We start from the raw sequence: 21,479 nt of genomic DNA, 5'->3' as shown, positions 1-21,479 counted from the left end.
CTTCAAGCTATTCTTTATTCAGATTCCCACCAGCTTCCTCAAAGTGGCTGCTGGTCAACCTGGGGTCCATTCAAAACAAATGCAAGTCCCATAGTCACTCTACTTACTTTACATCAATTCCATGTGGCTCTTTGGCTGCTAAATGCACCACTATGTTCACCCACCAAATCAGTAAAATTAAAGGCCAGAAAATCAAAACAATGAGCTGCACTAAAGGAAGCCAGGGAGCTCGGTAAAGCTGAGGAGAACAGCAGGGTCGGGTGATAACTCTCTGTGGGTTTGTCACTATGTGATCCCATCTCCACAAGTAGATGCGATCCAGTGTTGATATAAAAATAACGACTCTAATGCTGCTTTAAGTGGAGAGCTGGAACCAGGAGGTGATTAGGGTGATTAAGACTTACATTAAGCTTGCCTGTAGCTGGTTTAAATATACAAAACAACACTGTAAAAATGACAATTTCTGGCTTGAGTTCCCGTATGTGCAGAACTATTGCTCAGCAAACAACATTTAATCCATCCACAAAGTACCTCTGTGCAGGTCTCCAGTAATAGTGCTGGATGCCTGTAACGCCCCTGTTTGCCAAGAAATAGTTGGCATTACAGTAAGTCGGCTAACTCAACCGTAAACCACAAACAGTCATTTTTACTTTTCGTTTTTTGTACGGCCAAACAAAGAAAGTACAACATGTTAATTAGTGAGCTTTGGAGGTACTTGTGGTTGTATTTTTAAACTGAAGTAAGTCAATCCAGCCCTGCTTCAACTCTTTATGTTAGGCTGAGCTAGATGTAGGCTGTAGGAGCTTCATCTTCTTCTCATTACACCCTCAGAAAAACAGTGAATAAGCATATTTATCCAAATGTTGAACTTAAAAGTACAAAGCTTAACAGCTTCTTTTGTCAGCTGACCAATCAAACTTAATGTAAAAAAGGGTAAAAATTCAGCTTGCTTCCTGTCAGACCACAGAGAGACGGAGCCATATGTACAATCTAACCATTATCCTTTGCCTCCCTGTGACTTTTTGAACTGATTTAATGATGTGTGTGTGCAGCAGAGATCGTGTGCAAATATCAAAGGTATAAAAGCTGAAGTGTGTCATCTGCTTGTGTGCATTTAGCTTTGTGTGTTTGTTGCAGCGAGGGAGCAGCTGAGGCGATCCAGACACAGCAGGACCTTCCTGGTGGAGAGTGGAACCGGAGAGCTGTGGTCAGAGCTGCAGACTGGTAAGACTGTGTGTGTGTGTGTGTGTGTGTGTGTGTGTGTGTGTGTGTGTGTGTGTGTGTGTGTGTGTGTGTGTGTGTGTGTGTTTGACGGAGACAGACAGACCCCACATGTCGGAGATATTGATGATTTTGACTTTTGACCCCTGCCGACTGGCTATGTGAAGCAAACACACCTACTTTCTTCTTCACTTTTCGCTATTTTCACCCATTTTCCACAGTATCTGCGCTGTTTGCAGGGCCTGTTGAAATTGGTCTGTTAGAGTTTGGTCAGGCACTGAGATTTTGAGGTTGAAAACTTAATATTTTGAGAAAAAAAGTCTGTTACAAGAAAGTCCTAATTTTATAAGAACAGGGTTGTTATATTACGAGAATAAGAATCAACTCTGTCACGCTTAACTACCAAGCGTTCACAACCACAAATGGACAACCCACGGTGTCAAGTTTGGCCTTGGATGATTAAACCCTGCCCACGGACAAGTCACCCAGTTCTCCGGCTCTTTTCTTTCTGTTGAGCCATGTCAACAATCTGAGGAGCCACGCGCCCCTGCTGACCCTTTCTACTCCCTTTCCTGTCCACACACAGGAAGGACCCAGCCCATGGGACTCTGCCTCTGCACTGTTCAGAAACCGGAGCAGAAAGCCCGCTTTATCCGCCTCCTCTTGCATTTTCTTCTCTCATCCTTCATTTTTCCTTTTGGGTCATCTTTGCGCTTTTTCTCCTCCGCTCCCACTCAAACTCATATTTGGGGTGTGGTCAGCTGAACTCAGGCTCTTATCGCCGAACGTATCGTAAACACGCGCACTCGCAGATGGAGCGCAGCAATCACAGACGCCTGCAGGTTGTTTATGTTTGACGGTCCAGTGGTTGAAGAGTTTCAGGGGAAAAACACACACACGCACACAGGAAACATGACATTTAGACATTCTGCAAACATGAAGACTCATTATCATCCACATTTTCCTCCTGCAAATTCAGCACGATCATCATGTTCTTATTGTTCTATTTGAAATCTTTCCTGATTCAAGTTTTTCCAGGGCCCTGCAGCTATTAAACCCGTATGTGTTTGTGCACTCTTTGTGTAGGTGACAGGTATATTGTTGCAGACTGTGGAGGAGGAACAGTTGACCTGACAGTCCATCAGATCGAGCAGCCACAGGGAACACTTAAAGAGCTCTACAAGGCTTCAGGTGCACATTTTCACGAACCACTCACGAACGCAAAAATAACCAAACCTCCTCCAGTTTCCAAAGCTGTGATTGTTCTTCCAGGCGGCCCGTACGGTGCCGTCGGAGTAGACCTGGCCTTCGAAGCCATGCTGTGCCAGATCTTCGGCGAGGACTTCATCCAGAGCTTCAAAGCCAAGCGGCCGGCAGCCTGGGTGGACCTCACCATCGCGTTCGAGGCGAGGAAGCGGACGGCAGCGCCAGGCAGGGCCAACGCCCTCAACATCTCCCTGCCCTTCTCTTTCATCGACTACTACAAGAGACACAGGGGGCAGAGCGTGGAGGCCGCCCTGAGGAGGAGCAAGTGAGTGTGGGCTGAGAGACGAGTGTGTGAGGAGTTTGATTGAACACTGCATTGATAAGAACAAAGATGCAAACTCTCTCCTCTGTGTGTGTGTGTGTGTGTGTGTGTGTGTGTGTGTGTGTGTGTGTGTGTGTGTGTGTGTGTCAGTATGAACATAGTGAAGTGGTCGTCCCAGGGGATGCTGCGGCTGACACAGGAAGCCATGAATGAGCTCTTCCAGCCCACCATCATCAATATTGTCAAACATATTGGTGAGAAACACATAAAGCACATGCATATTATCAGTATACAGATTCATGCATGCAGACACACACAGCAGCAGATAAAGATATTGATTGGTGCAGCTTTTCTGCTGGTAAGTCTGTGTCTAGCACATTGCACATCTTATTTATTTGTGAATGGGCACTGTGAATCTAAACGGTACAAAAGGACAAAAAGCATGCACTTTTCAACTTTGGCTCAGACCAAACAAACAAACTTTAGGCATAATGCTTCCCTGGTATCCTTATTCGAGATGATGGTGACCTCACTGTTTGTTTTTCTGGCCTCGTCGAGACAGAGCTAGGGCAGAAAAATGGAGAATGCCTGTTTTAAATCATTCACATTCCAGTGGTACATTCAAAACCAGCTGACTGGTTTTGTAGCATTCGGCTTTGCCGGCCTTTAGTGGATCTGACTGAGGTTTTTCATGTATTAGACTGAAGAAATACCAAGTGCAGCTGCTACACCTCCTCCAGAACCTTCTTCTTCTTCTTCTTTAACCACATATTTTCCTCCCTAACTTCCCACATGAGCAAGGCTCTTTCTCCCTTTTTCTCCGCTGACAGAGGAGCTGATGGCAAAGCCAGAGGTGTGCGGCGTGCGCTTCCTTTTCCTGGTTGGCGGCTTCGCAGAGTCGCCCATGCTGCAGAAAGCCATCCAAAGAGCGCTGGGGCGGACGTGTCGCATCATCATCCCCCATGATGTTGGACTGACCATCCTGAAGGGTGCCGTGCTCTTCGGGCTGGATCCCACTGTGGTGAGTGCGCAGGACTTCCTGTTTGTCCCGGTGTCGCTCTTTGACGCGCGTTCTAACCGCCTGCCTCTCACAGGTCAGAGTGCGCCGATGCCCCCTGACCTACGGCGTGGGTGTCTTGAACCGGTTCGTGGAGGGACGCCACCCTCGCGACAAACTCCTCATCAAGGAAGGCCGTGAGTGGTGCACCGACATCCTGGACCGCTTCGTCTCCGTCGACCAGTCGGTGGCTCTGGGCGAGGTCGTGAGACGGAGCTACACACCTGCTCGCCTGGGCCAGCGGAAAATCATCATCAACATCTACTGCAGCGTGACAGATGATGTCACATACATCTCCGACCCTGGAGTCAGGAAGTGCGGGACGATAACTTTAGACCTACCGGAACCGCTGCCGCTACCGGGAGCAGTGGGAGGAGCGGGAGGAGGAGGAGGTCCAGAGAGGAGAGAGATCAGAGCGACCATGCAGTTCGGAGACACGGAGATCAAAGTCACAGCCGTTGACGTCATGTCTAACCGCTCCGTCCGGGCTTCCATTGACTTCCTGTCTAATTGAGGAGGAGCAGGAAGTGGAGACGAGGATTGGAAAACAGAAATAACTGATTGTAGCGATGATAATTTTAGACAAAGCGGTACTTTGGGAGCGGGCGACATTTTCTTGGAAAGAACAGGAACTCACCCTGTAATTCAGACATTTAAGCTTTAAATGAAGTCCTTTGAGAAGGAAACAGATGAGGAGAGGAACGTTTTCTCCAGCCGTCACAAGTTCACAAATCTCCTCAGCTGAGAGTTAGAGTGAGAAAAAAACAAACTTGTCTGACTTTTGGCTGGAGGGGAGAGTTCGTCACGTCACACCACATGTTTCTGTCACAGAGGGACACTTGTATGAACTCATATGAACTTGTATGAAATCTAATGCAAGCTGGTGGCTGAGTAACGTCCCTGCTGCAACAAACACTTTCTAATAATTTTAGCTGAGGAACATTTTATTTCATTAGCTATCATCTCTACATAATTCATCATGCTACCTAGAGTAAAACTCTTCATTGCTTTTAAAGTGTTGCCTTTTTGCTCATATATTTAGAGGAATACCTCTTTTACTGTCCATATATGAGATCCTGATACATCCGCTTGGACTGCAGCTTTGTGTCTCTGATGTGACTGTGATGGTGCCTGACCTAGTGGTGAAAAAACAGAACTACAAGCTGAAAGCTCTTGGCATTGATCAAAACACACTATGAAGCACTGAGGCATTACTGGCGTCACGTCATGGTGTCTTGTTTATGTTGTGTATGCTGTAAAAAACTGTATTCGTGTTTATGTTGATAAAAAGTAACAAAAGGATGAAGAATGACATCTTCAACATGTCGACCCGGCCTCATTTCTTTTGAACCGAGCAGGTTGCACAGTGGTATACTGTAACAAAGCATCACCCATGGCCAAACATATCCCATTAAAAACTCATGACACTTTTCCAGCAACACCATGCTTTACTTTTCCCATCTCAGGATGATAGACCTCTTCTTTAATGCAGCACACCACATCAGGAAGCAATCTACCTCCACCTTTGACCAGATGTTTAAAATTACACGAAGAGACATCAGTATGATTTCAGCTGTGAATTTATTGATAAGAATGGTCCAATAAATAGTTTTACACAGCATAACCAGTGAATGGTTCAGAACTGCTCGACATCCAATCAGTGCTTTGCTTTCCGTGTTAAACATCCAGTTACGTAACACAAAACCGGGTTACAAATTATGGAACAACTTGACGTCGGAGAGGGAGAGCTGACTTGGAGGGGACGGAGCATTTGCTTCAAAATCAAGAGGGATCTTCTTTCGTTCTGCTCGTATTTCTCAGAAAAATGGCCACACGTGGAAAGGTGCAGTGCTTCAAACGTTTAACAGAAGTCAAAGCGTCAGTAAGAAAAAACTACAGGTGACAAAGAAAACACACTACATGTCAGCCATCTTTAACAAAGTCTAAAGAATCTCTCTAAGTTTCGAGATGAACTCCTCCTTCCCCCCCTTTGCATTTGTTTTACTACATCTGCCATTAGCAACGTGTCTGAGACTGATTACAACACCTCATTTTATCTGGAATTTAAATCCAAAAGCAGGTCAAATGTGCTAAGCCGCATTTAACACAACCCTCGTCTGAAAAGGAGCACCTCCTCGCCTCACTTGACTTTTGTTTGAAGACATAAAAAAATCACAAGAGAACTTCAAGGCGCTCACTTTTTTAAAGGTCTAACGTGACCTGCCAAAGGATTTTCAGTGTTTGAAACAAAGAAAGCCTTTGAGTTTTCTTCTGATCTTTGTCTGCTTCTGTTCAAATGTGACCTGGCTGGTACTGAGCTCTCGGTCGGTGCGTTTGGATTTTAATGCCAGTTTAAAATGGGGTTTTGTTCTTGCTTCCTCTTAGTGAGCATGGGGTCTCCCGCGGCCTCTGCCCCTGCCAGCGCCACCTGGAGGTCCATCCATAGAGCTGCGTGGGTTCTTGATCGTCTCATCGACTGACAGGATGAGGCAGGCTGCCTCTGACGCCGCCGTTAGAGCATTGATCCGCACGATGGATGGCTCCCAGACGCAGGCCGCGAAGTTGTCTGCGATGTCCTCGTTGTTGATGTCCACACCGTACCACATACCACCCTGCAGCGGGAGGACAGATGAATCAAAGTCAGACAGAGCTGCCTTCATGTCCTGTTCCAGCGTTGCCTGTGATTATGTGAGATGTGTGTTTCATTTCTTACCTGTGCGTGTTTGGCGCGCAGCTTGTTCAGGATGTTGGTGGCGTCGAAGCCGGCGTTGTCACACAGCTGTCTGGGGATGATCTCCAGGGCTTTGGCATATGCTCCGATCAGCAGCTGCTGTTTTCCAGGAATGGTCCTCGAGTAATCCCGCAGGTACTTTGACAGCTCCATTTCTATGGCTCCTCCACCAGCTACAACGGAGTCATTCTGGAAATGGGTGAAGTACAGTCAGCTCATTGACAAACAAAAACTAAGTGACTTTTCAGACTCTTTCATATTTCTAAATAACTCAACACAGCAAGTCATACAAATGGAATGAACAGGAGCACAGCGCTGTTAATAAACATAACACCATGTATCCTAATAGCTGCATGTAATGAGCCTCATTGCACTCCATGTGTCAACCGACCTTGATGGCTCTGCGTACGATCATGATGGCGTCATGGAGTGATCGCTCCGTCTCCTCTGTGAACTGTTCTGCTCCACCCCTCAGGATGATGGTGCACGTCTTGGCCTTCGGACAGCCCTTGAAGAAGTTGTACCTGCAGACACGGCGGGCGCGAGCGGTCATACGGAGTCATGGTTATTCTCTGAAAAGGATCGACAAAAGATTTGAACCTGTCCGTCTTACCTCTCTCCTCCGACCTGGACCTCTTCAAAGAGTTCACACTCTCCCAGGATATCGGCTGTCATGGCACCTACCGAAGTCTGGATGGAGCCGCCGCAGGCCTGGGGATGACAATACACACAATCAGCCCTGCTTATTTTAAAGAAGAAATATGGGTTTGTAACATACATGTCGACTCATTCCTTCATAAAACTAAATACATTGGCTATGTTCAGTTAGTCTGGTCATAACAGATAAACAGCTGAGAGTCATAACTGTTATGCTGACATTTACTGTCAGTCTGGCTATTCTAGTTGTCCAACTTCATCCTTCAAATGCAAATGTGAGGTATTCAGTACCAGTCTTTGTATGCGTCCCTACCATCATGGTCCTCCTCAGATCCTCCTCCTGCACTCTGCCAGCACAGAACAGGTCTCTGTCAGCGAAGTACTGGGTGGCCACATCCCCGATGGGTAACTTGGACAAAACCACCTTGGCTCCTGACTGGTAGATCTTCTCCAATTTGTCGTACAGGATGTTCCATTCTGCATCCACAATGGCCTGATAGTCCTGCAGAAAGGGAAAAAAATGGTTAAATTTTTTTTTACATCAAGCAAGAAGACTAATTCCAGAACGATTTTGGCACTTAATTCATGACCTAATGCTGCGCTGTGCTCTTCATACCTCCACAGATTTCACACGGACTTCAGCATTATCCTTCTCAGCCTTCAGCTCCAGCTCCACATTGAGCAAAGCAATTTTTGGGTTCTCATAGCGTTTAGGCTGCATCTCAAACCCGGCGTAGGAGAAGGTCTTCTTGAATGCAACCCCAGAGACCAACTGGGAATCCTGTGAAATTTGAATATAGAAAGTATGACATAGATGGCTTCCATGACTGACTCATTAACTTATTTGTCTAACTGTTGCCACTGTATCTTATACTAGGCGAGTTTTGTGTGCGTGCAAGTAAAAGCTAAGAGATACAAACCTCGAGGGCTCCTCCTTGGACCTTCTTGATGCCAATCATCTTCAGAGACAGCAGCTCGTCCAGAGACATGACAGCATCCACAACCATTTTGGAGAAGAACTCCTTCTGACCGGCAATGAGCTTGGAGTTCAGGGCTGTGGCTGCACACTTCTCCAACAGCTGCCTCTGCTCTCTGAGAGGACAGAGACGGGGACATTTGACATTTGAAAATGTATGACAAGACCGTTTTTTAAAAGCTCAATTTAACTATAACCAAAGGACACAACACTAATAGGATTAGGGATACTCATAGGATAGATCACCCCACAAATGTTAAATAGCTTCCATGTAAATGAGTTGTTGGACTGAAACTCACTGCTTGTCGTCTTTTTTCACTGAGACGGCGATCTCCTTGATCTTGTTCACAGCGAGGTTGGTGGCAGTGCGGAAAGCTCTGATGATGGTCTGCGGGTGGAGACCCTCCTCCACATATGACTTCAGCTGCTTCAGGAACTCTGCAGCCAGGAGAGTGACAGAGGTGGTGCCGTCCCCAACCTGAGGATGGTGCGAAGGAAAGAAGAAGATTACAAAAACCTATTATGATGTTCTGACAACAGGGATCCTCCTCTGTGTTGGGATCCATTTAAAATTTCCATTTTTGGACAGATTTCAACAGATATCCTCCCTTAATTAAAACCGAAATGGCTGCGAACCTTAACACGCACCTTGAAACACCCACTCATTTCTCACCTCAGCATCTTGGGAGCGAGCGATGTCCACCAGAGTCTTGGCAGCAGGGTGAACCACATCTAGCAGTTTCAAGATGGTGGCACCATCATTGGAGATTGTGGCCTTACCTGGAAAACAAAATTGCAACTGTTCAGTCAGGATGAACTCATCCAGTAATGCATTCTTTCATCAGTCAATCAAATCAACCCTTGTATAACCGTCTCTCCTCACCTCTGCTATCCACCATCAGCTTGTCCATCCCCCTGGGCCCCAGGGTGGTCCTGACAGCCTCAGAGATCACCTGGAAAAGCAAACCAAATACCTTAGACAGATTTAAAGCACATTTAGTTGCACACACAAAAACCACGCACAACCAAGGAGAGAAAGGCTGTTTTTCTGACCTGGCAGGCATTGATGTTACTGATGAGCTGGGGAATGCCCTGGGACGTGTCTGTCCCCTCCTTCAGCAAGATAACTGGTGTGGGCTGGAGAGATAGAACGGGATCAAGAATGAGGGAGGAAGGGGTGGTTGACAGAGGAAAGAAAAGTAGGGAAATCAGGCAAGCTGAACCGAAACCAAGAATTTAAAACAAGTCAGGTATACTCAGGTATTGTGTCCTGGTCACGTAAAACATGCTATTGTGTGAATCGTAGATGCAGTTTACATTCATAAAACTACAGCTACAGTAGCTAAAGCTACAGCTCATTGCTACTATTCATTATGTTCCTGTGAAATCATTATGATGATATCATATGTATGACTTGGCATATTTTAACAGCTCGTTACCTGAGTAATCTTATAATATTGTATTGATTTCAGCCATATCCCTCAACCATTAGGTTGACATTACAAATAAGGCCAAACATTCAGGCAGTTTCTGCTACTGCGGCTGTGAGGTGTGATGCTTTTGTTCCCCATCAGACCTGCAGCTGCGTGACACTGTCAAACTGACACTGTCTGTTTACAGTCCGCTAATAATACTGTACCGTGTAGCAGACTACATGTCATAACAGCACATCGTAGCATAAAAACACGCATTACCGCTTTTCTGAAAATGACCGAGCAGACTTTGGTACATAAGTTTGTTTGGTCTTTGTTACTTTGCATCAACCCACTTCACTCAGGCACGGGGCTACTAAATCTCTGGACGAACAGAAAACCTGATGATAAATTATCAGAGCACTGCATTTAAGTTAATCTTTGTCCGGGATAGCTCTGACAGTACATGGTCAAGTTTGGTAATGTCTCCTTTGCCGGCACTCATACAAAGCGGCTGAACACACGGCAGCTAATTTGATAATAACCTGCCTGCCAAGGCTGCATTGAAAGACGCTAAAAAAATAGCGAGGGACAAATAAATTGCAAGTTCACATGGTAACCAGTTCACTGTAGTTTATCTTTTGTCAATAACATCTATAACGTTAGCTAGCATCACCGTTAGCATCGTATACGCCCATTGATGCTGGGCAATCCTACAAGGCTAGCACGGTCTGGCTAACAATAAAAGCATTTTAAAACCATTTTCACAAAATAATTTCTTCTAAATGCCGCCAAAATGGAGACATCTAAACGGAGTGTTGTTCGGATGCAAAAACTGGCTGACAAACTTAAGGATGGATATGGATTATGTATTTGAGTTTGAGGCATGAATGCTAATTCACTCACCATCATCTTTGCAGTTCCTTCGAGAAGCTTTCCACCGGCATCCAATCCCACAATGCATTTCTTGTTCTTCTTTGGTTAACTGGCGGACTACAGATCAACGTTAAAGTTGCATGCCGCCACCTACCGTACCGGAGTGTGTAATGCCATAACTTCATACGTTACATCCTGGATATTTAACCTGTTCCTTTTAAGTAATTAAATAAAGCCATTTAAACCTGTACTTGTTTGTCCCCTTTCACTCTGAAATTTCATAATCTGTATATAATATACATACATATACAGATAGTTGATTTTTTAACATTTTTTATCCTGTCTAAATGAAATGAAGATTAAATCACTCCACCTGTTCGGTCTCATCACCATTTTAGCCACTGTTTCTCCAACTTTTACTGTTTCTATATATCTCTCAAAAGTTCCTTCAAGTGTCCAAAAGTGTTGTCACAAGAATAATGTGATGTATTTGATTGCTTTTGTTAAACAAATTCATGGTAGGTCATTATCTTAGGCAAACTTTCTGAAGGACACCTGTTGTCTCACTGAGGAAAGCGTTGCTGTGTGGAAAGTTGTCATTAACACACAGTCATGCTCAGACATGCATGACATGAGGTGTGTGACATACAGTCATTTTCCTGTCGCAGACCATTAAGACACCATGCCAACAGGCAGTGTGACTTTGCGTACTGGAAACAAAACAGAATACACAGCTCAGAAAATTTGCATTTTTACAAGTACAATAGTCCAGCTGTGTTGTGTATTTGTAGAGGATGAAATGGAAAGTTTCATTCAACCGTATATTTGTTTGGATTTGATCTGTCTACCTCCAAATGGTGTTATAGTGTATTAATGTCCATGTGAAAAGAGCAGGTTTCAGATATGTTTTACCTCCTCATTACTGTTACTGTTACAAACCATATGAAGTACACTACAACTAAGGCAAGTTGAGATTAAAAAGTTACCAAACAAGTATGAAACCTAAATCACAAGCTTTTATTTACTTTTTTTTATTTTATTTTACTCCACAATAAAAATATACAGTCTTTAAACCTTTCAGGTTTATAATATTTTAGGTATTGTACCTTTATAAAGCAGGAATTGCAATGTGTAAGCACACTATGTAAGTTTCCAACATATCCACTGTATATACTATGTACTACCACAAAAATATATACTGTATATAGTATACTAGACATTTTCATGCGCTCTTTTAATAAAAGCAATTCACGTCATTTATCATTATCTCAACGTAGTTATTAATACACAGCAAAATGTGCCAGAAGTTGGGCGAGCTTCTAGCCTTAAATATACATGTACAAAGAACAAAACACTTGGAAGAAAGCAGACTTTGCCCATAGTCATCATGCTGCAGCCTGTTAATGTGTGGTGATATCACACTCTAAAGACGCAGGGCGCAGCGGCTTCGGGACGTCATGCATGGCAGCCTGCCCAGCCTGTGCAGGTAGAGCAGAGGCTGCAGGTAGCTACAGCTGGCTGCAGCCGCGACAGCCACGGAAGTGTACTGACACTTCAGTGTTCGACGTGGAACTAGTCCATCCAGGGGCACGGTGATAATGAAGGGCACGTAGTTGAATGTGAGGACAGCCTGGATGATAGCAATGGTGATGAATGCTTTCCTCTTCATGGAATTCATCTCTCCTTTCCCCCCCGGCTTGCTTCTCTCCACTGTCTTTGCCTTTTCCTCCTTTCCTCCTTCCTCCCCTCTGCTCTGTTTTCCCTCCTCCATCCTCCCTCCTGTTTTGGTGAGTCTCTCTTTTCTCCTCCCCTTTCCTCCTCTTCTCCATCATCACTCTGTCTCCCGGTGGAGGTTTTTTTAGTGCTTTGAGAACAGACAGGCAGCAGAAGGTGTCTATGACCAGAACAGGGAGGAACAAACTACACAAAAGGATGGAGGAGCGCTTTGGAATCAAAGATATGACGATGTAAATGCACCACGAGACACCCAGACATCCCCACCTGTACTTCTATGTCTTGAACCTAAAAGGAAGGGAAGGAGTGGGAAAGAGAGAGGGGGAGTTGCACATTAAGTACCACATCTTTTCCACACAGCCACTTCAAATGTCTAATCAAGACACAAGCAGAAAGGTGAATGACCGTAAAAGGTGTACTGCAGCAGTGTATTGTTGCACTTCCATAAAGTAAACCTCCACAGTTTCAGTGTCACTGAAGCTGCATTGATGGTTACCGGGAGCAGTTAGTGTCTGTCATGTTGATCAAAGTCAAGCATGTGTACCTCCGTCAACAGTGGTGGAATGGAACAAAGCACACTTACGCTGAAGTACAAATTTGAGGGACTTGTTCTTCAGGCTACAAATAGGTCTTATGTTCTACATGTGCACCGTGTGCGTGGGTTTACCGTAGGTAGTCGAGGGGTCGGACCACAGCTATGTACCTCTCCACACACACCAGACAGAGGAGCAGCGGCTTCATAACGAGCACCACAGCGGTCAGGAATGTCATCGCTCGCCACAAGTATGCATTCTGCCACCGAAAGTGAACCGGCAAAGAGAAGAGGTAAGATCAGGTAGAAGAACAGCTGGGTGATCGCCAGGTGGAGGGGAAAGAAGTCTGCAGGACGGACACCAGCAACCTTTGACCTTTACATTTGAAATAACAGATGGAGACAAAGAAAAAGAAAAAGAGATTTTTGCATGAACTACTAACAGTAGGTAAGGATAAACATTAAAAAACACTTTTTTATTCTATAATTAGCTCATTTAATTGAGGAAGTATTAAGGGATGTGTTTTCTGGACTATGTTACTACATCACACCAAAACGTCAGAATATATTCACCTTTTCCTGAAGATGTGACACAAGAGCCAGAGATTTAATGGAGTGCCGACAAGGACTTCAAAGCAGTAGGTGCTGAAGAGGATGCAGAGGCCTGCCGAAGGTCTTCCCACTTTGCCAGCACCACCATCATCATCATAAGTGTTACAGTCTGCCCAGTAATATCCTGAAGCTGAGGAAGAAGAGTTCACAGAAAATCCAGTCATACTGTGGGAGAAGGCAGAAAAATGTTAATTATTTTGGTGTTTACTCCCTGTTCTAGTTAAAGTGTAATGGCAAAACTACAGGTAGATCATTTATGAATGACAGTGACAATTTGTCTATAAATTATGAATATACAGTAAAGTAGCTCCAACAAACCTTTCGGTGTGAGACGCTCTGAAGGCAGCGGAGTTTGTTCCAACGGTTTTGCTCAATGCTGGGGGTTCACTGGAAAAAGCTGCTGGCTGCAGAAGCGCAGGTGTCGCCTAGATTTGCATGAAAATGACATGAACCCGAAGCATACAGTGTACATGACTGTATGCTGTGAACTTACACTTCTGCTATAACTCCTTTTTTGTCATATACTGTGGAAGAACATACTGAGCTGCCATTTAGAATGCAGCGATCCAAAACAAGAGGTTGTGTGCTTTTACACCAAACATAAGGAAGAGTATTAACATTTTTATATTGGAAACCCTGTCTTGAATCTGCATGATCTGCCTTTTGTTTTTACTCAGTGTAAAAATACAAGTTTATTAAGGGATTAAGGGAATTTATAAAAAAGACATAGTAATAGATTATTTTGATTAAATAAACAAGATAAACAAAAGTGAAAAATTTCTAAGAAAAACAAAAAAACAGCAGTGTAGTTTCAGTACAGTAGAGTACAGTACAGTACAAGATATTAATACATAACCACAAATTTAAAGTGGTGACTAGTGTTCTTGAACGCAGCTTCCGTTACGTCTCGCAGCTATAGCGAATGCAGGCCTCTGATTGGCTTGTGGCTTGTGAGTCGCAACCTGCAGTGTGCTCGATATAGATTCAGCATGTACTGGATGGGCGGAAGTCTGGTTGCGTTGTATACTCAGTAGAGCAGACTCCACCCACACAGATACCCTTCACAACTAAACACGCGCTCCCAATCTTTTACCAAGAACTCGCGCGGAGTTTGGATATTGTACACATATCTGTGGCGGGAGATGTCCAATAGAGCAGGATAGACACGATATCGTTATTTTGATATTCACATAGTGTCAAAATAAAGTAGGATAACAAGAAGATTTGCGACAATAGACGTCTTTGCTGGAGGAAAACACCAAAATGGATGATTTCGGAATTTATGCGGCTTTCGGCGTAAACGGTCCGCCTCAAAGGCTGCTGAGGTAACAATGGATGCTTTTAACAATAACGTTAATGTTAGCTACCTTTTTACGTTTATACATTGTGTATTTTGAGTCCTATTGTATCTGAACCACAGCTCACGCGTTTTTAAATACTGATTTTTGTAAGCAGTGGTCACCAGCTCATGTCATAAACCTTCATCTGTTGCTCTAATGGCGCCTCTTTACATTCGCCCTGTTTAAAGAAGATGCGTCGGTCAGCTTCTCTGTTATTGTGAATTACATGCCAGCACACAGTTTCCCACCTCGAGGCTAGCTTTTCTGGATGGTGGCAGAGACGATTATTGACTTAATTCTGTATTTATTTCTTTATTTTTTCTCCTTTCCTTGTCAGCGTTGAAGGTTCGTGCATGGTGAGTGTTGCAGTTCCTCCAAGTGTCCGACAGGTGGTGCTGTTCAGCAGCGGGCCTTGGGGGGAGAGAATCTGCGTCAACGCGGAGCTCAACGATGCTGACCGGATGCCCATCACTATCGGAAAACTGACTCCATACAACAAGTAATTTGACTCTCAAGGTTTTGTTTGATGTTATTTTCAGTGCCTATTCATGAAGTAAAAGGTGACTGTGTTGTCATATTTCTGTGGTTTGTCCCATTCACCTGCTGTCTCTCACTGTCATCAAATCTGAATCAGTAATGAGGTTTAAAGAGAAACCTTTCACAGAGTATGACATCTTGTGTCCTTCAGGTGCCTGTCATGGGAGCAGTGGGAAGAGGAAACATGGACGGACAGCGTCACGCTGAATGTCACACTGGAAGGAGGAAACCTGGTGAGTTTCAAAGAAATCCTATAAGATTCAGGACTGACAACAGCCAAACAATCTGTCAGACCATCAGTATGGAAGTATAACATAGCCAGCATGTCCTTCATGATCTTTTAAAGCAGTTTTAACAGGAAATTACAATATGTATTCATCATAGTAAACAAATTTGTTGTCTTCATTCTTAATTTAAACAAAAAGTGAAACCAGGTTCAAATCTATTAATCTCTTCCCACACAAGAATTTTATGCACATTTTTTCCCCTCAGGTAAAAACAGACTGGTCAGAACCAGAGCTCATCCTGGCTACAAAGGAATACACACCAAAGGTAATCTGTACAAATAATATACTAGTACTAATACTAGTGAGCCATGTAGACAGTAAAATCCCACATCAACAGCCGCGTGTAACAGTCATATTTTTAATATATTTGTCAATATGACTTAAGTTCTTGTTTATTTACTTATGCCTCACGTGTAAAATAGGCAAAATCTTGCTGTTTATGGTTCTAGGGAGTCGTATATCCCCCTCAACACCCAACATGTTTGTATTGCAGTATTGCATTCTGGTCTATTGAGGCTGATGCGAGAAATGGGTTCATCCTATTTTTTTCTGACCTCCTCAGGACACCGTGGCTCCCCTTGCAGCCCGGGAGCTGAACGGCAAGAGGAAGAGAGGGCGACAGTCAGAGGAAGACAGTGATGAGAGTAAGATGGCGAAGAGAGGGGAAGAGGAGAACGTGTGTCCAAATGGCGGCGTGGAGAAGACCACCCCTGTGCGGAAGGCCAGAGGTCAAACGAAGGGGGGGCAGAAGCTGTTCAGTAGTGGAGGAGATGTGACAAAGATGAAGGGAACAGGTGAGGGAGACGCCACGTTATTTCTGCCTGCCTGAGCGTGTAAGCCAGAGCGGCATTGCTGATGATAATTGGTGCTAAAGACGATCCCATGGCTCAGTGTGGAGGAGTGAAGCAATTCTTCCATCGCATCTCCTTCCCTTTTTCTTTTCTACAGCTAATGGAGCAGGAGAGAAGCAGGGGATTGTGGGAAGAACGCCTCCTCAGAGCGCAGCCAGGACGAAGAGTAGGCAGACCAAGACTCCCACACAGACTGGTGAGTTTCTGCGTACCATTTTAGTGTTTTTTCCCCTTTACCTTTTGTCATGTTTATTTGCTTTTCAGTGCCATAGTGGGTACATCATCGCCCACCTGAGGTCACACAGTGATGTTTTCTGTTTGTGTTTCTCAAGAAGCGTTCAGTGAGGAACGCAGCATAAACTTGGACAGGCCACAGCACATAAAATCAGCACTGTGCCTCGCAGCTGGTGCAGACTTGGAGTTGGCTGTCTCTGGAATGTTTACGCTTGATCTGACATTTGTGAGACACAAACACGTGAAAAAACATGTGTCTGGTTTTCCCGCAGCCCCGTTGGTCAGCCCGTCGGGTCGCTGGGGTCAGACTCTGTGTCCCATCGATGCTCAGACAGCTATTCTGATTGGAGGTCAGGGAGCCAGGATGCAGTTCTGCAAAGATCCCATGTGGAAGCTCTGCACCGGTCAGTCAGTCACGCACATTTTGGGATCTGTTTCACATTAGGCTCCAGTCAGAGTTTGAGTGTTCTTGTCTCTGTCCGACAGAGGACATGTCCTGGGTTGCAGCGGAGACTCTGGCAGAGGGTCCAACACCAGAGGCCAGGATCGGCCACACAGCCATCTATGACCCCGAGTCCAGGCGGATCTTTGTGTTTGGAGGCTCTAAGAACAAGAAGTGGTTCAATGACGTTCACATCCTGGACACGCAGAGCTGGAAGTGGACTATGGTGGAGGTGTGTGTGTTTGTGTGTGTTTTGCTTGTTTTAAGTCCTTTTTTGCAGCTCATTCATGTTCTTCACGTCCCCCTCCCCTCTCTTGTCTCCTGCAGGCTCAAGGTAAGGTTCCTCCTCTCGCCTATCACAGCTGCAGCATGTTTCGGGGCGAACTGTTTGTGCTGGGAGGCGTGTTCCCTTGTCCGAACCCGGAGCCCGACGGCTGCAGCGACTCACTGTATATCTTCGATCCCCACCTCTCCATCTGGTACCAGCCTATTGTGACTGGTGACACGCCCTCCCCCCGCTCAGGGTAAGATGGTTCGATCCAAGTGTCGGGACCCTTCTCACACACATTTAATGTCTGTATTTTTCCCCTAGTCTCATCTGCACTCTTTGTTTTCTGTCAGTCACTCTGCATGTGTGATGCAGGAGAGGAAGATCTATGTATTTGGTGGATGGGACACTCCTGTCTGCTATAATGACATGTACATGTTGGACCTTGGTAAGCCACACACCAACTAGGTCTTATAGGTTCATGCACACATGTATCTAACTATACACCTAATATCTGAATAGAGGTGTGAATGTAGCCCTGAATGCATAATTGCTGTTAAAATGTTTTTGTGTTTTCTAGGTCTGATGGAGTTTTCTGCTGTGAAAACAACTGGCAAAGCCCCCTCCCCTCGAAGGTACACAACTGAACACACACAGCGAGCTGCAGCATCAAGAGATTTCCAACAATATTAGGACTCGTTTGCAGGACGTTTTTGTGTTATTTAAATAGTGTGTGTGTGTGTGTGTGTGTGTGTGTGTGTGTGTGTGTGTGTGTGTGTGTGTGTGTGTGTGTGTGTGTGTGTGTTTGTGTTCTCCAGCTGGCACGGCAGCGCTGTGCTCTCTGACACAAAGTTCCTGATCCACGGAGGTTACAATGGAAACAACGCCCTCAGTGACACCTTCATCTTTGACATAGGTGAGAGGCAGCTCACACTTACACACAAATACACACTTATACACACATGCTTCTGGGAGTCTAGGCTGACATCTTTAGGTTGCTTGTTTGGTTTTACAGTTTTACAGTAAAAACACAGTAAAGTCAGTCATACTGAGCTGAAATGAAACTAGTGCACATAAAGGTAAATCACATAAATTAAATATTTTTGCCTGGCAGCCCCCCCTGCTATCCTGCATTTATGTGAGTGTGATCGGCACAGGCTCTGGTGTATTGACACTAATCGGCCGGTCACCGGTCATGTCCAATCATGCTGAAAATCGACCTGTTCTGCTCAGTGGCTGATCGATCAGTGCATCTGTAATTAACAGAAACAGAAGAAAAATTGAAAATATTCATATTTTAGATGCTGGAACCAGGTGATGTTGCCTTTATTATGATACGACATTATTATACTGATCACTTTTGTCTTTGTTTCACGGGTTCAGACAGCAACAGCTGGACGGAGGTGACGCTCCCCCAGCTCTCCGTCCCCAGGGCAGGACACTCCATCATCACCATGGAAACAGCCGGTCTGAGCCGTTTCTCAGAGGAGGATGAAGATGCGGACGCAGACTCCGTCAGCAGAACTCTGCTGGTTTTCGGAGGCGGAGACAACGAGGGCAACTTCTACTCCGACCTGACGACTGTCGCTGTGGAGGAACTGCTCGCTGCTATTTAAAGAGAGTGCGTCAGAGGTGAATCCTCACTGCGTGACTGGACGTGAAGCTGTTCTAACACCCCCACAGACTCTTCATTATTTATATTCCTATAGTTTGTCTGTGTTTCCTTTCTTCTTTCTATTATGCTTTTTTTAAGGGTTTAAAGAGGTTAGTTTTGGAAAATGTCTGTAAGAGTTACAGTTTGAGCATTTCTTGAGCACAGATCTCACTGTAAAGACTCAAGGAAATTACATTTTTATGTACATAGTTGAAGTTCTTTGTAAGCTAAAATCTATATTTTTATTTTGGGATTCATTTAAGTGTCTTTTTCTTTTACTATTTAGTAATTGAGGCCTTCAGTGGCCTTTGTAGTGCGTTAAATGTATTTCATGATACTCAAAATCGTGGCATTGTTTGCTTTTGCCATCATCTCCAAAACATGTGTGCTTTCGTGAAACAAATCTCACTTCCTGTTCCTGTGCTGTTGTGATCTGCTCTTGGCTTCTGTCTTTTCTTAATAAACATTTGATTTTCCGCACTTTAAGCGTATCCGTCCTTTAAGTCGACAAAGTAAGCCTCATGTGCTGACATGTAGAGACAGTTAAACCCACTGAGACTCAACTTCGACAACCTTTTCCTTTTGACAGAGTAATTAACACCTTTTTAGTCTGACATGAAACCCTGAGGTGCACTTTAAACCAAGTAATCAAACTGAGGTAAGTTAAATGAGGTTTGACACTTTAAATGGAAAGGCTCGTCCCAGGAACTCGGGAACATGAACATGAGCTAATGTCAGGCTAGCAGAGCAGCACTGATGTCATCTTCAAAGAGCTAAACGGAGACATTTTAATAAAAGATTAGCGGAGCTGGAGAGGGATTATCTTCGTTTCTGCTGAATCGTTGATAACAGTGGGACTGTTTTTTGACCTTAATATTTTCTTTGGGTTATGCAGCCGACCTGTTTGCTAACAGGAGTGTCATACAAGTCAGTTAATGTCGTCTTATTTAATGTACAAACAAGCAGCACATTCAGTGTTTCCATGCACTAATACACTAATAGTGTCTACTGTACACAAAGTAAAGCTGCTAGTTATTACATGAACACTAACTACAGAGTGTATTGACACATTAATTGTAAAATATACTGATGAGGTGAAGAAGTTGCAATAAAAAAATAATATGCACTTTAACAAAAGCTGCACTTGAGAGTACATTTGACCACCAGAATTCGACAATACGCAGAAGGTTTGAGCAGCATAGACGCAAAGGGAGTCCATGCACTGACTGGCCTCTTTATCCTCAGAGCAGAGGCAGAGGAACCCAAATGAAGACGGAACAATGCTGGAAAATATATTCAAAAGATGACACAAGGACTTTTGTGCTTTTACTCGAAAACAGCATGGAACTGGTTTCACCTAGTCTGTGGCATTTCCTCTGGTGATGCAAAGGAAAGCCTGGCTTCCTCAAAATTTTCAATCGAGAACAGATCAGTTTCCTCATTTCCCTCCAAGACTTGCAGACACATCTCACTTTCACTGCAAACTATAAACAAACTTAAACTTAATGGGCTGCAAAAAAAAGTCTTAATTACTTCGGCTTTAATTAAAGGTGATGTGGTGGAATTCATTTATTTCCAGTATATTGCAGTTAAGTACATCATGTTGCACTTACTGTAATTGTAGCAGAGTCAGTACACACTCAGCCTATTTCTGGCCTTGTTTCTTACTTCTACACTAATTCTGCCCATGCTGTGAGTCAGCACCTACTAAATTGCCAGGTTATGGACGGATTGTCCCCCTTTCAGTCTGTTAGGCCATAAATTAGGAAAAAGAGAGATGATCCTTATACTTTTCACACTCCCTAATTTTCTGTTCGCATGTGTACTCTGCTCTCCTCTGCTTCTCTTGCTGGTCTCTTCTTCTATAATCGTGTTCTTGTCTCACTCGGTTACAGCACAAATATATATCAGAATTTACTGTAATTATTATTATTATTAATTTTATTTTGGTCAGGTTTGCACTTGCACTGTCATAACCTGGAGTGACAGAAGCAGCAGCAGCAGGTGGCGTTCAGGTGCTACAGCTGGCTGTGGGTCACGGCAGGTTTGACCTGCACAGTCCACCTGTTGGAGGTGACGGTTCGTTGGTTCATGTGACAATGAGGGTTGTAGAATCAGTTTGGCAGTTTACATTTGTATGAAATATAACATGCTATTGTTATTAAAAAGATACTTGAAGTTTATATCAAGTTTTCATGATATAAACAAGTTTTCCACTTGAAAAAAGTGGTCATATTTGTTTTTAGCAAATCCTAATCTTCCCAAATTAGCTGAGCTACTCCACAATCAATGCCCACATTCTGGGTGGAGAAAGTGAAAGAACATCTCATTACTGTACCACCACTGTGGTGCTCTTGAGAAGGTCCCGAGCCCCAAATTACATCTACAAACACATTCAATTACAGTGGGCTCAACTCCAAACAGCCTAATTAACTACAATGGTCAGAGTCTAAGTCACTTTTATTGATCATTAAATAAAGACAGAACGTTGACACTGTCGGAAAAAATAAGATGGAGCCCTTTGTGCAAT

The 21,479-nt window shown here is 44.2% G+C and overlaps 3 protein-coding genes across 3 annotated transcripts in view; 2 read left to right on the top strand and 1 right to left on the bottom strand.

Moving 5' to 3' along the window:
- The window catches only part of hspa12b (heat shock protein 12B), a 12,289-nt gene extending 7,164 nt beyond the window's left edge, over positions 1-5,125 (top strand). The window contains exons 8-13 of the mRNA XM_070993136.1: positions 1,138-1,224; positions 2,308-2,412; positions 2,494-2,752; positions 2,900-3,003; positions 3,580-3,770; positions 3,844-5,125. Of these exons, the coding sequence (XP_070849237.1) occupies positions 1,138-1,224; positions 2,308-2,412; positions 2,494-2,752; positions 2,900-3,003; positions 3,580-3,770; positions 3,844-4,320 (1,223 nt within the window). The 3' untranslated portion in view covers positions 4,321-5,125. The remainder of the gene's footprint in view (positions 1-1,137; positions 1,225-2,307; positions 2,413-2,493; positions 2,753-2,899; positions 3,004-3,579; positions 3,771-3,843) is intronic.
- Positions 5,126-5,368: 243 nt separating this feature from the next.
- On the bottom strand, positions 5,369-10,547 carry cct7 (chaperonin containing TCP1, subunit 7 (eta)). Its single transcript, XM_070993552.1, has 12 exons — positions 10,489-10,547; positions 9,224-9,307; positions 9,054-9,123; positions 8,844-8,950; positions 8,470-8,648; positions 8,115-8,286; positions 7,811-7,975; positions 7,508-7,696; positions 7,151-7,248; positions 6,929-7,061; positions 6,520-6,726; positions 5,369-6,418 (listed from the first exon to the last, which is right to left on the bottom strand). Exons 1-12 carry the CDS (start codon positions 10,492-10,494, stop codon positions 6,188-6,190), a joined length of 1,641 nt encoding a protein of 546 aa, XP_070849653.1. The 5' UTR covers positions 10,495-10,547; the 3' UTR covers positions 5,369-6,187.
- A 3,833-nt stretch (positions 10,548-14,380) lies between these two features.
- Positions 14,381-19,433, top strand: krcp (kelch repeat-containing protein). The gene is made up of 13 exons (XM_070993456.1): positions 14,381-14,661; positions 15,014-15,175; positions 15,365-15,446; positions 15,706-15,765; positions 16,063-16,294; positions 16,449-16,547; positions 16,858-16,989; positions 17,072-17,259; positions 17,355-17,551; positions 17,649-17,743; positions 17,876-17,930; positions 18,114-18,211; positions 18,679-19,433. Exons 1-13 carry the CDS (start codon positions 14,600-14,602, stop codon positions 18,909-18,911), a joined length of 1,695 nt encoding a protein of 564 aa, XP_070849557.1. The 5' UTR covers positions 14,381-14,599; the 3' UTR covers positions 18,912-19,433.
- The last annotated feature ends 2,046 nt before the right edge of the window (positions 19,434-21,479 follow it).

This window comes from Chaetodon trifascialis, chromosome 23, assembly GCF_039877785.1.
Source record: "Chaetodon trifascialis isolate fChaTrf1 chromosome 23, fChaTrf1.hap1, whole genome shotgun sequence".
In the NCBI taxonomy this organism is placed as follows: domain Eukaryota; kingdom Metazoa; phylum Chordata; class Actinopteri; order Chaetodontiformes; family Chaetodontidae; genus Chaetodon; species Chaetodon trifascialis.
This window is presented reverse-complemented; position numbering and strand designations above follow the sequence as displayed.

Coding starts and splice junctions, on each gene's coding strand:
- cct7 (XM_070993552.1), bottom strand. Junction 8,287..8,469: donor GTGAAAAAAGACGACAAGCA/GTGAGTTTCAGT, acceptor CTGTCCTCTCAG/AGAGCAGAGGCAGCTGTTGG. Junction 6,419..6,519: donor TGCGCGCCAAACACGCACAG/GTAAGAAATGAA, acceptor CTCCCGCTGCAG/GGTGGTATGTGGTACGGTGT.
- krcp (XM_070993456.1), top strand. CDS start 14,600: ATGGATGATTTCGGAATTTATGCGGCTTTCGGCGTAAACGGTCCGCCT. Junction 15,176..15,364: donor AAACTGACTCCATACAACAA/GTAATTTGACTC, acceptor TGTGTCCTTCAG/GTGCCTGTCATGGGAGCAGT. Junction 15,766..16,062: donor CAAAGGAATACACACCAAAG/GTAATCTGTACA, acceptor TGACCTCCTCAG/GACACCGTGGCTCCCCTTGC.